This window comes from Pteronotus mesoamericanus, unplaced genomic scaffold (assembly GCF_021234165.1).
Source record: "Pteronotus mesoamericanus isolate MK-2021 breed Mesoamerican mustached bat unplaced genomic scaffold, CSHL_Meso_final contig_73, whole genome shotgun sequence".
NCBI lineage: Eukaryota > Metazoa > Chordata > Mammalia > Chiroptera > Mormoopidae > Pteronotus > Pteronotus mesoamericanus.
This window is the reverse complement of record NW_026555245.1, coordinates 30,041,513-30,057,261: the sequence shown is the minus strand read 5'-3', so window position 1 is coordinate 30,057,261 and position 15,749 is coordinate 30,041,513. Positions and strand designations below refer to the sequence as shown.

Here is a 15,749-nt window from a genome sequence, read left to right as displayed (position 1 = left end):
AAATTCTGACAGATTGCCCTGTTAAAATTGCTCCACTTAAACTTTTATAAAGATATAAGAAAACTTGTTTCCAGTGCTCTTTGTCCACTCTGGACATTATCTGTTTTATTTTTGCCACTACCTTGACTGAAAAATGATAACCTATTTTTTAAGTTTATATTTTTCAGTTTGCAGATGTTTTCATATGTATATTTATTACTTGTGTAACTTTCTAATTTGCCTATTCATCTTTGACAATTTTCCCATTGAGTTTTTTGTCTTTTTCTAGAAGATTTGATAAAAATCGTTGTATGATAAAGGTTAATTTTTTGCCAGTTATGTAGGTGGTGATATCATCTCCCAGCCTGTTCATTGCCTGTAATTTTCATTGCCTTTAATTTTGTTTAAGGTATATTTTACCGTCTGAAACTTCTGACGTTTATCATCAGTCTTTTCTTAAAGGATTTCTACATTTTATATCTTACTTCTACATTTTATTTCTACATATTATAACATCTCTATTCCCACATTATAAAGTTTCACTACCCCCTAATAAAGTTAACCAAAGAGGCAGAAATTAACTGTATCATTGCACGTAAAGAAAGAAACATAGCATCATATTGAGTGGTTTAATGAGTGATGATTTTGTACAAAGTATTTTATGTATTTTCCCATTAGGTTATTATCTACTTGTATAATATCTGGATGATCAGCTTTATGCAATTGACTTATAGGCACAAGAGATATTTCGAAAATGCATTTCAGTTCAAGAAGAATGGAAACAGTTTCACCATCTCTGTTACTGGGAGCTGATGTGGATTAATATATACCAACAAAACTGGATGAAGGCATATTACTATTCAGACCTGCTTTGCAAAGAGAGTAAATGGTCCAAGGTAAAGTGCAGTGCTTTTTATTAATGTCATCTATTTGCTAATAAGTATACAGGATTTATTAGGACTGTTTGTGTAATAGTATGATATCAACATGATTTTCTCAACTTAGAGGTCTGTCAAAGGAGGAAATGTACAGTTAGTACCTCTTGTTTATAAACACTGTCCTCAGCACTGCATACTTGAAAATCCATTCAGAGTCCTTTTCAACAGAGGCTTTATCTCTGAAGATCAGCTGTACTTATATTTAAAAGTTATTAACTATCAATAGCTTTGATAATTTTTTTTGACTTTCCAGTGCCCTGATTACAAAGGTTTTCAAAATAATTAACATTGATTCTTATCCATTTGTCAAAAGTTGGGAGGAGCAAGATAATGATCTCTTATTCATTTTATCCGTTTTCTCGCCCATGAAAAGTATAGTTGTGTAACAGGAAAATGGTCAGAATTAAGTGAAAAGTGTTCATCTCATGTGGAACAGGCAATATAAGACTTCATTTTCTTTTATTTCTTTTATGCCTCTTAAATAATATATCTGGAAGATTTGTAGGTCATTCCTGACGGCAGAGCGGAAATATCACGTACCTAGAGATCTTCTGTAACTATATGATTTTTTTCTCTTCCTCAAGGCAACATATGTATTCTTGAAAGCCTCAATTTTGAGTATGCTTCCGGAGGAGGAAGTGGTAGCAACTAATGAGAACGTGGTAACTTTATTCAGGTAAGCAATACACTATTTCTGTAACCAAGACTTTGAAAATATAGAGGAGCACACAAATACATCTTATTTCTTTTTCTTTAGTGCTCTCCCATGCTTCCCCTTCATATTTCTTCATCTACTTATTTAATACAAGAACTCTGAAAAAATAACAATTAGCTAAGAGTCAAATGTCATCCTTTTAGCAGGATTTTGCAGATTTGCTGGTGTGACTGGGAATTTTAAGAACACATTATTTTTTGTTTTGTTATTGGGGCTTTGCTACTGCATTTTGAACAGTTTCCTAAAATGGTATTGTTAGTAAAAGGTGTTAATTATTGTTGTGAATCAAAGGTATTCTGTGATCAGATAAACTTGAGAAACACGGTATAACATATCCTTAGTTTTCATTAGTATGTCAAAGATTCTGAGAAGCTCTTCTGTGAAGTAATCTGTTCAACTTTGTTTAGACCAGTATCCATCCATCCATCCATCCATCCATCCATCCATCCATCCATCCATCCGTAACCTTTTTGTTGAGCATGTACTGTGTGAAGAGTACTGTTAGGTGCTGAATGAATAGGCATGGCTTCTGTCCTTGTAGAGTTTATAATCTTGTAGTGGAACTAGACATAGTGAAATAATCACACAAATAATTGCAAAATTACAATACATGACTGATTTTTTCCCTCATACTTCTCTCATCATTTCTTCTTAGTATCTTTGTAGACCCATCCTACTTTAACCAGCTATTAAATATTGATGCTTTTTATTTCAAAGGTCAGTCTCCACATTAGGAAATCTCACCCCAGCCAAATTTATATCTTTAGTTTAGACCTCATGACTGAGCTCCAAACCCCTAGATCTACCTCCCATTTGCACCTTTACTTGGATATGTCAAAACACTTTAAACCCATCGTGTTCAGCCTTCCCTTGAAATCTAGTGTTCTTTCTCTCAGTGATTGGGACCACTACCCACTGCCCCCTCATTCCCTGAAGGGAGAAGAGGTATGTATAAGAGTGTAGAAGGAATGACGGCTGAGACGAGGTGGGAAGCGGAGTAGAGGCTGCAGAGGCAGTGGGCCAGTGTCATGATGCAGGTTCAGACCACAGGAGCAGCATGTGAGGGGTCTGTTGCCGGACCCCTTGTCAGAACCTGTTGCCGGAAGAAGCACCACACACTTAAAGAACTAAAACAAAGTTGATATTTGACAGGACATGATGCTACATTTTTCTACATATGGGTCAAAGGGAAAGAATTTTCAAAGATTACTCAAAAATGTCCCACAGAACAAGAATTCCATTTAAAAATAAGACAAAGTGTGTATTTAGTGACACAGAGATTATTTATTGGTAACCCTAACACGAGCTGATAGGTAATAGAATGGAAGTGGAAACCCCATTGGAGTTGGCTATAGAATGAATGATAATTGAGCATAAATACATCCCTGGACAACTTTGAATTATAAAGGGGAGGGAGAGGGAGAGGGAGAGAAAGAGGAAGTTGGGGGGGTGGGGAGAGAGTTCGAGGGAGATTTAATGTCAAAGTGCATTTTAATGGGAGAGATCTGAGCACTCTGAAAACCACTAGGAAGGATCCAGCTGAGATAGAGAAGTTGCACATGCAAGTGAGAAATGGAATGACTGATATTTGTAAGGCTCCTGAGAAGGCAAGAGGAGACAGAACCCAAGGCACTGACATATCGGAAGGGAAGGGGTAGAGAATGTGCAAAGCTCATGGGTGGTGTTAGGAGATGGAGGTCTTCCTACCTCAGAGCTTCTGTTTTCCTTTATGATGCAGGAGGCAGGATTTTCTATTGAGAGTGAAGAAGGGAAAAGGCTGGAGATCTGAGCGGGATGGAGAATGTTTGAGGTCATTGTTACAGAGTGGGACAGTAACGTGCTGAGAGACATGGTGGGGGAATGACAGGTGGCAGTGTGAGGGCCCATTTGAAATTGGTTCTAATGAATTTATAGTTACAACGATCTGCTCTCAGTGTAGGTGAAACGACAATGGACAGTGAGCTTCATTCAGGGTTGGGTTTCTGCCAGATTAGCGCCGCATTGAGGCAGTGGACAAGGGAGTTAAGGACAGGGCAGTCTCAGCAGCAATATGAAGGGACTGGGAGAAGCTTGAAGGGCAGGCAGACGGAGGTCTTATTAGACAGCCAAGTTAGAATGAGGAGATGGATGTTCACAGGAAGGTATGCTTGAATGTATGCTTTAAGGGAGGAAAGGTACAAGTGATGAAGTGGTCTAGGACTGTAAGGGTGGGCAGCTGTGGTAAAAAGCAGAGAACCAGTGGAGATGAGAGAGGTAAGGAGTGGAGAAACCCCACTACATTCTTCAAACATAATTGATGACAAAACTATTTAAATGGAATATAATTTTCTGTGACCACGTTATGAGAAATAAGGTCTTAGGTGAACCCTCAGACTTATCAGAACAAATTTGAAGGTATGACCAGAAACATTTTTTTGGTCTTCTTTTTAAAAGCTCTTTGTCAAAACAGGACCGTGTTTACTAACTACATGAACATCAGTAGAAGCCATGGTATGATAATGTGCTCTTACTGGTCAAATGCACTTTCTCATTTCACACAAACTACTCATGTGATGGAATGGGATATTAAGATACATTGAAATCTTTTACATCACCTTCTGTTTTCTCCACTTCAGGATCCTTTTTTTTTTTTTTGGTATCAAAACAACTTCAGTGAAACATGTAAGCAATCGAATTTTCAAGAGAAAGCCTAAGGTCTGCAGTGTGATAGCATCTAATTTGTTGGGACAATGACAGGAGAGTCCCCAATGAACACTTTCTTCATACACACTCTGTGATCATTAAACCGAGTGGTTGAGTGTCCAGGGCATACTTCTGGCCCCTTCTCTCAACCTTACATTTCCATTGCCTCTTCCACCGAGGTTAATGAACACCAAATCGTGGGCATTCCAGTTAAAAATCATATCCCCAAATTGTGCCCAGAAGTTACCTAGCACAACCTTGTCCTCATATTTTTGGAATATCTTTTCTCTTGTATTATCTTTTTCTTTTCATGAATTCTTTCTCAGCAACGTGTTAGATGCATTTACAAATTCATGTACTATAAGAAAGCACTCTAGGAACATGTAATCTCCCCATCCTACTCTCCTTTTTATGTGCTTGTGTGTTTTATAATTGTAATTACTTAGAATTTTGAAAGGAAGTTTGTAAACACGGTGTCTGTCCTTAGCTGATTATTTTCAAAGTCACCCATGCTTAGGAAACATTTTCTCAAATCATACATTAAGGGGCAGTTATCCTTTGACCCACATTATTTTATTGATCTCTGTCAAACTTGCAAATGAGCACAGACAGTGTACCAGCATACTCTCTTACCTCTCTCTCAGTATTCATGATGTAAGTAAATACTCTGAATGTTTTCCTGCTTACTTATGGAAATTTCCAATTTTATATCTAGACTTCCTTTTCTGTGTTTGATAGATCAAGACATCGGCTAAGTTAAGTAGAAGGAAATATATGTCAGTTAGTAGTGTTCAAACTTGAGCATCATCAGAACCTCCTGGCAGGCTCAGGGAACTCCAGACTGCGGGGCCCACCCCTCGGGGTTGCTGATTCACTAGGTTTTGGGGGAGTGTGAAAACTTGTATTTGGAACAGGTTTGCAGGTGATGCTGATGCTGCTGGTCTGGGGAACACAGTGTGAACACCACAGGGGTAACGCATGTCTGTGTTCTAATGGCTTTCGCTGGGGCTCTTCACAGACAGGTGGATAGCTTGAAGCAGAGAATTGCGGGGAAGTCTATTCCTACGGAGAAGTTTGCTGTGAGGAAGGCTCGACGTTACTCCCCCTCGTTGCCTGCACCTGTGAAGCTTGTGTTGCCGGCCCTGGTATCTGCCTTTATTTTATTTGCTGTTTGCATTCTAGAAGTAAATTGTCTATTCATAGAAGCAGGGAGCACACCAAACTTTCCTTCTGAAGTTTAGCTCCATTAAAAACCATTGTGTGTCTATAAGGTGAACATTCATAATTAATAATTAAATAATAAATAATACAGCTCATTTTTTTGACTAGTCGATATATTCCATACACTATGATAAAGACTATTTAAAAATATATTATTTAATTCTTACAGTAACTCCATAGTGTAGTTCCTCTTTGTAACCCCATTTTATAGATAAGGAAATTCAGGCAGAATGAGGTGAGTTGACTTAATTGAAGTTGAGTTGAATTATAATGCAAGCCACATGTGTAATTTTATCTTTTCTAAGAGGCCACATTAAAAATGAAAAGGTAAAAAATTAAAAAGGAACAGGAAACATGAGAATGATTGAAAGGATGTATTTTGTTTAAACCAGTATATGCAGAATGTTGTTGTTTGAACATGTAATCAACAAAAGTTTAATGAGATATTTTGCATCCTTTTATATTGTCCTAATTCTTTGAAACGTGGTATATGTTTCACTCTTAGAGTTCCTCTCAGTTCGGACGAACCACGTTTCCCTGAGAGGCTGGTGGCTGCTCTATCTGACAATGCACTGCTGGGTCTCATATTTGTAATTGTTAGGTTATGTAGAATAGACTTCATAAAGACCATAATTTCAACTTAAATTTTTGTTATGTAGAATAGACTTCATAAAGACCATAATTTCAACTTAAATTTTCTTAATGAAGACTTCTTGAAAAAGAAGTGCATATGTGGCTCGTTGGGGCTTTAGATTTGCATAAGTAGTCAGATAGCACAAGAAAGCTCTCTATTGCCAGCTGACCTCCGTAGTCCTCCGCTGGGCTCTCCTGATTTTTAAAAATTTTTATCTTTTTGTATATTAGAGTTTATTTAGTTATTTCCCATTGAAAATTGTACAGCTTTTTCCAGTTTTTACTATTTTAAACATGCTACAGTGCATATTCTTTTTCATTCTTTTTGTGCGTGGGCATATAATTATCTGGGAAAGCCTTCTAGAAATGGAACTCCTGGTTATAGGGTATATGCATTTAATATTTTGACACTGCCAGATTGCCCTCCAAAAGGCTGAACCAATTTAAATTTCTACCAACAGTGTTTTACTGTTTTAATTTGCATTTCCCTATCAGTGCAGTTGAACATCTTTTTATGTGCCTTTTCATTTTTCTTCTATTGTGAATTGTTCATATACTTCCGTAATTTTTCATTGGGCTGTTTATTGTTCGCTCATTGAACTATAGGGGCCCTTCGTAGGTGCTATGAGAAAGAAAACTGCAGCCCTTACCAGGCGACAGGGGTGGGCCTGCAGCTAGTACCCAGGCCCAAGCGCTCCCCACATGAGACAGACAGTCTCGGGGCGCACTACCACCAGGGCAGGTTATTCTGTGCCTGTGGCCGACAAAATAGGTCCACTCCATAATCATGTCTGAGCACCAATAAAAATAAGAAAATCACAAAAAGGACCAAATATCCCTTTTTCCCAGCTATTTCGGAAGCCTGCTGCTATTTGACCAATTAGAGCTTTTAGCTCCATTTCTGATTCATTTCTATCACTGATTTGTGCTTGGAAACCTTTTCTTTCTGTGTCACAGAACTTTCCTGAAAACCATCTAGAGCACCACAGTCTTCTCTCTGCCCTAGAACTTACATGTCAATTATATCCTGCTTTGGTTATTAAGGGTCTTAAGGAAGGTTAACTTACTACACTTATCTCTCTAGATCTAACAGTGTTCAATTGGCTTGAGTTGTGGTAACTAGGAATTTTACCAAAATTGTATTTTTCATAAAACCTCAGGTATTAACTTGCTTTCTTCTGATAAAATATTTCATCAATAAAAATAAAATGTAGAGAAGATCATTAATTGAAATAAATATTCCCTTAGTTATTGAATTGAGTCATTATGCTGTTAGCAACAAGAAACTGTTAGATGTAAAATAAAAGGTAGAGTGTGGTAATTGTAGTAGCTTTCAGTGCTGTGAAGTAAAGATGACTTTGTTGTCACTCTACCCAAATGCTTTTTCCTGGTTTCCACTGCTTCCCTGTAAGACATTGTTCAAATAATATCTTTATTATATTTTCAGAATTATTTCCTAGAGTATACTAATTACTCTGCTTATTGCATGCCATTAAAAATATGAACTACACTTCCAGGAAAATTAGAAAAAAATTTTCAAGCAAAAACACACTTATTTTGGTCCAAAATTTTTTCTTCTTTTAGCCTATTAAATGTAATCTGCAGTGATAAATCATTAGTCTACATTTTCAGGGGCTGTCATTCAGCCATATGGCCTTCAAATGAATACATTTTCTGTATATTGGATTGTGTTACTGGACTGTGACATGTTGTAATGGTATAAAAGAACCTGAGCCCAGTAAAATATTCCTATGCTCATTTCTAGTGGTATCCTTGGAAACAATTTATGTAAATAATTGGCAGATATTTTAAAATGTTTTCTCTTTACTTAAACATAAAAATTTATATTAAATAGAATTGTTCATGGTATCAGTTTAACATATTATATTTATTTATGTATCTGTGATCAATTATCTTCCAAAAGGATTGACTACTGGCAGATACTTAATAAATATTTGTTAAATGAATGAATAAATTAATTTTTTAATAAAAACATACTATAGAATATATTGAATTACTTCACAGTATAAAAGGCAAAAGGCGTATAATAAAATGAACAAGGGGGAAATTTTGTCACTAAACTCCCAATGAGTTCCTAGCAGTCAAGCGAAAGCACATTTGTAGTTTTGTTGTCATAAAGGACATTGAATAACCTCACATAATTGCAAATCGATTTTCATTCTGTCTCATTAGGAAATGATGTATGCCTGGAATGGTTTTCCAATAGTGAGCAAAAGAAAAGACCTTTCTGAAAATCTGTTAGTAACTATTGAAAAAGCTGAGGCAACTTTACAAAATGAAAGTAAGTATGAAAAGTAAACGCCTGGAAATCTTTACCATTATCACTCTCCCATTCTGTCCCTGTGCACATCTTCCTGTGTTACCTTGTGTGCATGATAAGGACCGAAGAGCTTGGGCTGCCGGTGTCTGGATGATTGCAGCCGGGATGGAGGAGGAGTGATACACGCGCACATGGATGAACCCTGGAGACATTAGGCTGAGTGAAGGAAACCGGTTGAGAAGACTGTGTGTTATAAGATTCCATTTTATGAAATACTGATCCTACGTAAATCTTTAAAGACAGAAAGTAAATTAGTGGTTGCCTAGGGATGGGGAACTGGGGTGGGGGTGATATTCTTTTGAGGATGATGAAAATGTTCTAAGATTGATTGTGTGATGGTTGTACAACTCTAATATACTGAGTTGTATCTTTAAATGGTGGAATTACATGGTATGAGAAGTACATGGTAATAAATCTATTACCAAAAAAAAGGTGAAGGGGAGAAGGCATCAAGTTTTAGAGCATCACAAGGAAAGTGTGCATTTCTGATTTTAGTTTGTGCCTCTTTGCATACCTCCTTTTGCTCTCTAATGACGATCATGTTTTTGCAGACACAGAGAATTGTGTTCAAGTTGAAATCTTACCACAATTTAATTTTTTTATTCATTACTTTTGGTTGTACTAGAGGCCCGTCTCCAGTTCACTTGGAGGTTCCTTTTGGAAGCAGCGGGCCTTGTTGGTAGAAGGCAGATCAGGAGATCTAGGCTTAAAGCTCCAGCCTTGCCGTTGCGAGACTCGGGAGAACGCACCTGTCACTCCAGGCCTCAGGTCTCTTTTACAGTGGAAGTGGTGTGGGACCAGATAATACCCAAACTTTCTCGCTCTGACATTTTGTAATTCTTTATCTTAAACAGAGGCTTTCTCTTTTGATAAACCATGCCATAAATGTTAACCTCCAAATCATTTAGGTAACATGCCAAGATAATGGTCTTATCCTCTGGAATGTTCTAACGGCAAAAGTAAAATGAAAACTTCTGTGGTGATAAACATGGTAAAGGACGTAAAAATTCAGGGAGAGTCGGGGGAAGCTCTAACAGTTAACTCATTTTTCTTCACTGGAAAAAAATGGGCAGTGGAGGGGCGCTGGCTGCGCCCTCAGTGCCCTGGCCCCGTGGGGACTGCGTTAGTGACTGCGGGTCCCGCCATGAGGACCTCATTTGGATCATTTTTGTAGTTGAAGCTGCAGTGTGAGACTGAAACGTTTCATGAGGTTTCTCTTTGCAATTTAAAAAAATTAAACATATAATTATAATTGATAGACGTGAACAAAGTCATCCGTATTTTTGCTGCAACACAATTAACTTACAATTTTTGTGTATTCCATCCTAGCCTTATTTTTATAGTGTTAATCATAGTGTACCTGGACATATACTAGCCTAGTAGCCTAGTTGTTTGTTTTTTTTTTTAATACATCATAAACATTTTTTAAAATTGCGGTATAATTGACATAGTAGTTTTAGGTGTACAGCATCATAATTTGATATTTGTGTTCATTGCAAGATGATCATCACAGGAAGTCTAATTAATATCTGTCACCACAGATATTTTGATGAGAACTTTTAAGAGATCTCTTAGCAACTTTCAAATATGCACTACAGTAATATTAACTATAGTAACCATGTTTACATCACATCCCCATGACTTATTTTTTAAAATACGTTTTAAAAAAGATTTTATTAATTTATTTTTAGCAAGAGGGGAAGGGAGGGAGAAAGAGAGGGAGAGAAACATCGATATGTGAGAGAAATATCGATCAGTTGCCTGGCGCATGTGCCCCAACTGGGACTGCATCCGCATCCCAGGCATGTGCCCTGAGTGGGAATCAAACTGGTGACCTTTCACATTGCAGGACATGATATCCAACCAAGTCACACCGGTCAGGGCATGACTGACTTATTTTATAACTGGAAGCTTGTTCCTTTCATCCCCTTCATCCATTTTGTTCACCCCTACCCCTGGCAACCCTCAATCTGTTCTCTGTGTCTGAGCATGGACTTTTTGTTTTTGATTCTACATATAAGTGAGATCATACAGCATTTGTCTTTATCTGACTTATTTCACTTAGCATAATGCCCTCAAAGTCTGTCTATATTGTTACAAATAGCAAGATTTAATTCTTTTTTTATGGCTGGACAATATTCCATTGTGTGTGTCACATTTTCTTTATTGGTTCATCCATTGATGAACACAGGCTATTTCCACATCTTTGCTATTGTAAATAATGATGCAATGAACATGGGGTCATATATCTAGGATTTATTGTTATCATTTTATTTGGATAGATACTTAGAGTAGAATTTCCAGATCATGTGATAGTTCTATTTTTACCATAAACTTTTTAATTGTTGCTAAACAACCCTTACAATAGTTTCAAAAGCTTCATAGATCTCCATGGAGGTAATATATTATAGTTTAGTCAACTCCTTCAGTATTATTGGGCATTTAGGCTGCTTTCCGTATTTAAAATAATTCTATCTTTAGATTCCCATCAGTCAGGAGAAGAAACATGAAAGAATGAAAGCTTAATCAGTGGGCTTATCTGCTAGCAAGGTTGAGGTTTCAGGCTGGATAGTTAAAGAATCCAATAGAACAAGGAACAATGCTGCTCTGAGGCCGCAGACCCTCCCCCACGGTAGCCATTTGGCCATTACAAACTGGTGGTCACAGGGAGACCAGGCGAGTGTAAGACGCACATAAAATTTACCATGTTAACTATTTTTATTATACAGTTCAGGAGTGTTGAGTATGTTCACATGGTTGTACAACCAGTCTCCAGAGCTTTTTTATACCCATTAAACAATAACTCCCCATTTCCCCTACCTCTAACCCCTGGCAACCACCATTTTACTTTTTGCTACTGTGAATTTGATTACTCCAGAGTCTTCATATAAGTGGCCTATTTCACTTAGAATAATGTCCTCAAGGTATATCCATGTTGTACCATGTCAGAACTTCCTTCTTTTTAAATGCTGCATTATATACCACATTTTGTTTATCCATTTATCCATCGATATACATTTGGGTTACTTCTACCTTTTGGCTATTGTGAATAACATTTCTATGAATACGGGTATGCAGATATTTTTTGAGATCCTGCTTTCAATTCTTTTAGATGTATGCCTAGAAGTGGAAATACTGGGCCACATGGCATTTCTTTTTTTTATTTTTTGAGGAACTACCATACTGTTTTCTATGGCGGCTACACCGTTTTACATTCCCACCAACAGTGCACAAATGTTCCAATTTCTCTACATCTTTGCCAACACTTGTTATTTTCTGTTTTGTTTTTGTTTTGATAGTAGTCACCCTAATGGTGGTGACCTTTACAATTTTTCACGTGAACTAATTTCAAAAAGAAAAAATATTTTCTTTTGAGTGAAAAATAAACATAAAGTCACATCATTTTGAATTTAAATGAAAGTTCACCTTAAAAATGAGATTTAACAAAAGGTGCTTCTATAAAATCCATTTGGGCTTTTGAGCAAATTTATTAGTATTCATTTTTGTTAATTAATTTGACCACCTTTCATTAATTTGCTTGTTTGGATAATGTTAGATTTCTCTGCTAGATAGAGAATTATAATAAGCAGAGAAAACATTTGTTTTTGCTATTAAGGAAATTATTTATGATTAATTCCCAAATATCTACAAACTAAATAGAAAATGAATATTTTTTAAATAAGTAGATATGTGAAAACTGGGAAGTAAAGGAACACCCCTTTTTATTAAGTGAAAATATTTGTAGTGTATTCTTTCTCCCAGAAAAGTAAGCCAGCTTGCTGCTTTTTTTCTACAAAGAAAAGGCTTTGGATTTAGTAGAATGAATTCTGATATTTGAATGTCCATCCTTTTGGTGTAGACTAATAGGCACACCAGAGCTGGGCCTTTGTATATCAAGAAGTCTGAAGGTCATTGGGTTTTCTCTGTTTGAGTGGGACCTTTGCCCCACCCATGAGTTTATTTTGCCCCTCCATTGGTTGGGGGAAAATTAAAGGGGTAATACATGTATCCGACGATGCATGTAAAATGCAATAGAGGGTCAGAAAACCAAGATACTGTCTCCATCCTTTCCTTCCTCTTTTAGTGTCATGTTGAGATGATGGGCTTAAGAGATGTTTAAGCGGGGCCAGGGGAAGCTCAGAAATACACACTGCACTTCATAAAATTCTGTCTTTGTATGTCTTCTCCTCGGTAAAAAAAACTTGGTTTCTTTTCTGAAGATCCTCTTTGCCAGACGTTACACATGAGATTTATGATGATGATCTCTTCCAGGTCCATCGCTTCATGCAGGAAGATTACCCAACACACACATCCCTCTCCCTGTCCACCCACCCAACTGCTATGACCTTTGAGTGATTAGGTTTCTATCCTTCAGAATGAGGGGGGGAAAATACAAACATGGAAAATGGAGTTAAGTTGTAAACCTGAAGTTACCTCATCTTCCCCAGCCCGTTATTATTAGGAATTGAATGTGTTTTTGCTTCCACCTTTGACGGGTATCTTAAAGTAAAGGACAGCAAAGTGTACAATTGACGTTCTATTCTGACAGTGCCATAGTTCTGAGAGGCTGGTCACGGACACCAAGGGAGAAATGCTGTTTGAAGAGAGAAAAATACTTGGTGTGATGTGACTGGAGTCAGTGTTTGCCATTAATTCCATTAGCGTTTCATTTGAAATCTAACTAAATTCCAACATGTAGCAAGGAGTTAGTACAGTAGCTCTTTTTTGACTCTTTGTTGTGGTTAATTTGCTTAGTGAAATTGTATAGCAAACCTAATCAGAGTTACATAAAAGGGAAAGTGCTATTTATTTTATGGCTTTTCACTTTCTAAATTTATTTTCAATATATTTCTTTGGTGTGTTTCAACTAGCTTCTAAAATGTTCACTGTAGATATTTTTGTAGTGTGGACCTCAAACTTCTTTACCTTCCATCTACCCTCTGTTTCATTATTAAGTGCAGATCTTTTGTGATGAAAATATGCTTTCGTGGAATGTAAAATGGAACTGTTGAAATGTTCATCCGTGAAGTCACCCATGAGCTGGAGAATCATGATAAACATTCACATTTTAAGAGAAAATAATCATCTGACAAATAGTGCTCCTTAGTCTGAAGGATTAATGGTTTTGCTTTCTAAGTTTTTGGAGGAATATTGGTGTTTTTGGATCTATTTTCCATTTTCCTAACTCACAATCTGAATAGAAGCTAAGTGCGGCTTTATTGGTACTGAAGCTTTGTGTAGTGCTATGTCAGCTCTTCTCAGCAAAATCATTGCTCACTAAGTGCCAGAGTTTTGTGATAGCACAGCCTATCAGGGACTCCTACACAGAACTCAATAAAATGCACCAAAATGATACTAAAAACTAGCATCCAGCATGGACCCTAAGGGTTCGGTTCTAGGCCTGAAAAGACATTGCTTCTTGAACGAGTATTTCAATAAGCATCCATGAATAGAAGCATAAATAGATTTTTTTTTCTTTTGGTGGAGAAAGTGGCCCTTAAGTAATAAGAAAGGTAATGTGGTGTTGATATCTGTGATTTTTCTTGGTGAATGACCAGAGAGGGGCTGGAAGTGAGAGGTGAATATCAGCTGTTTTTGACACCTAGAATAAAGTGACCTTCTTCTAGCATCGTTAACCTCCCATAGACAAGCAGTTTACTGAAACACCAGCATGTGCTAGTGGCGATGTCTGAGGTTTGTTCTGAAAACAGGAGGCTTCCAACATGCGGGTCTCCCGGGGCCTCATTAGATTGGTTTTAGGGCCTCCCCTCTCCCTGCCCCCACTCCCCCGTGTTGTCACAGCCTGAAGTGTGGAAATTACCAGTCTGTCTTGGAATGACTTCTTAGTTGCACCTAACTTGCAAAAACCCCCAAATTCAAAAGTGGTTGATGTGAAATGGCTACCTTTTGTCACATAGATGTCACACATATTATGGCTCCTTCTGTTTCATATCCCACAGCCTTGGGCTGTAGGAGAAAGAGAGTCATTTTCCAAAGGGAAAAAGTGGTGAAAGGAAAACCTTTCCATTAGCCCCAAGCAGTTAGAAGTGTGTGAGGACCTGAGGTACCTGCATGTACTTCAGAACCATTTTGCCTCATTGTATGATATAATTTCCTCCCAAAAGAACATAGCTGGGGAGAATTGATAAGTTATAAACATAATGATGTGGAGAGGGTACTCTGCTTCCTGAATTTTTAATGGGTAGAAGGCCATCTGCTTCTCCATATGGAAGTGCTATCCTCATCCGCATGAAGCCAACACAGTTAGGAGCCAGAACCACAGGAGGAGCCAGCCTTCTTGCTCCTCATGGCTTTACTTTTATAGAATTAATAAAGCTCTTACTTTATTTAAAGTTCAGATATTCTGCTGTCTTACTAAGGCCACATAACTCAGAATATGAGCCCCTGAAAAAAATTTTTAAGTGGATGAAGTGAACCCTTAATAAAATGGTGTACTAAACTAATGTAGTAATTCAGTATTCTATTCATTTAAAATAATTTTATTGTATTTCATTTAGTGAGGCATAGCAAATGCTAAAAATACTTTCCTTAATTTTAAGCAATCCCTCTGAAACCTAATAGCTATTATCAGCTCTCGCTTCTTAATTAGGGTTTTAAAAAAGTATTTTTGTTTTTGTGTGTGATTTTTGTTTGTTTTGCTATAAGACTTCAGCGATTATGCGGTAGATGATGAATGCTTGGTGAAGCTGCTGAAAGGATGCTGCCTGAAGAACTTACAGCGGCCCTTGCAAGCGGAATTGTGTTTCAATCACATTATCCAGAGGTAAAAACGAGCAGGGAAACCAACCTGAGTGCACACTGTGGCTTCTGGGGAATTACTGTGGACAGTAATTTCTCTCGCTGCTGCCCTTTTACTTGGGGTTACCAGAGACAGAATCCAGTGGTGTCTTCTCTGTTGTTTGAGAACAAGATTATAATCTTAAGTGGAACATGGCTCTGTGCATTTCCACTTGATGTTTAAAGGTGACACCCAAAACTAAATTTATGGCCAAGCTAACAGGTGTCTAACCAAATTCTGTCAACAAGGTACTGAACTTCGGATGCTTTTTTGATTTCTGTATTTGTATTTCCATTTATTTATTCCACAGGTATTTGAACACTCAGTCTGTGCCAGAGACTGTACTGTATCCTAGGGATTCAGAGTTGAGTAAAGAGACTTGCTGTCATTGTGGTAATAATTTGGCAGTGGAGAAAGACATGGGGTGAACACTACCACTGC

At 37.4% G+C, this 15,749-nt stretch overlaps 1 protein-coding gene across 1 annotated transcript in view; it reads left to right on the top strand.

Annotated features, from left to right (window-relative positions):
- TTC39B (tetratricopeptide repeat domain 39B) overlaps positions 1-15,749 on the top strand; it is a 134,407-nt gene that overhangs the window by 111,258 nt on the left and 7,400 nt on the right. Inside the window, 5 exon segments of the mRNA XM_054583176.1 lie at positions 714-875; positions 1,502-1,593; positions 5,333-5,459; positions 8,362-8,470; positions 15,176-15,293. Of these exon segments, the coding sequence (XP_054439151.1) occupies positions 714-875; positions 1,502-1,593; positions 5,333-5,459; positions 8,362-8,470; positions 15,176-15,293 (608 nt within the window).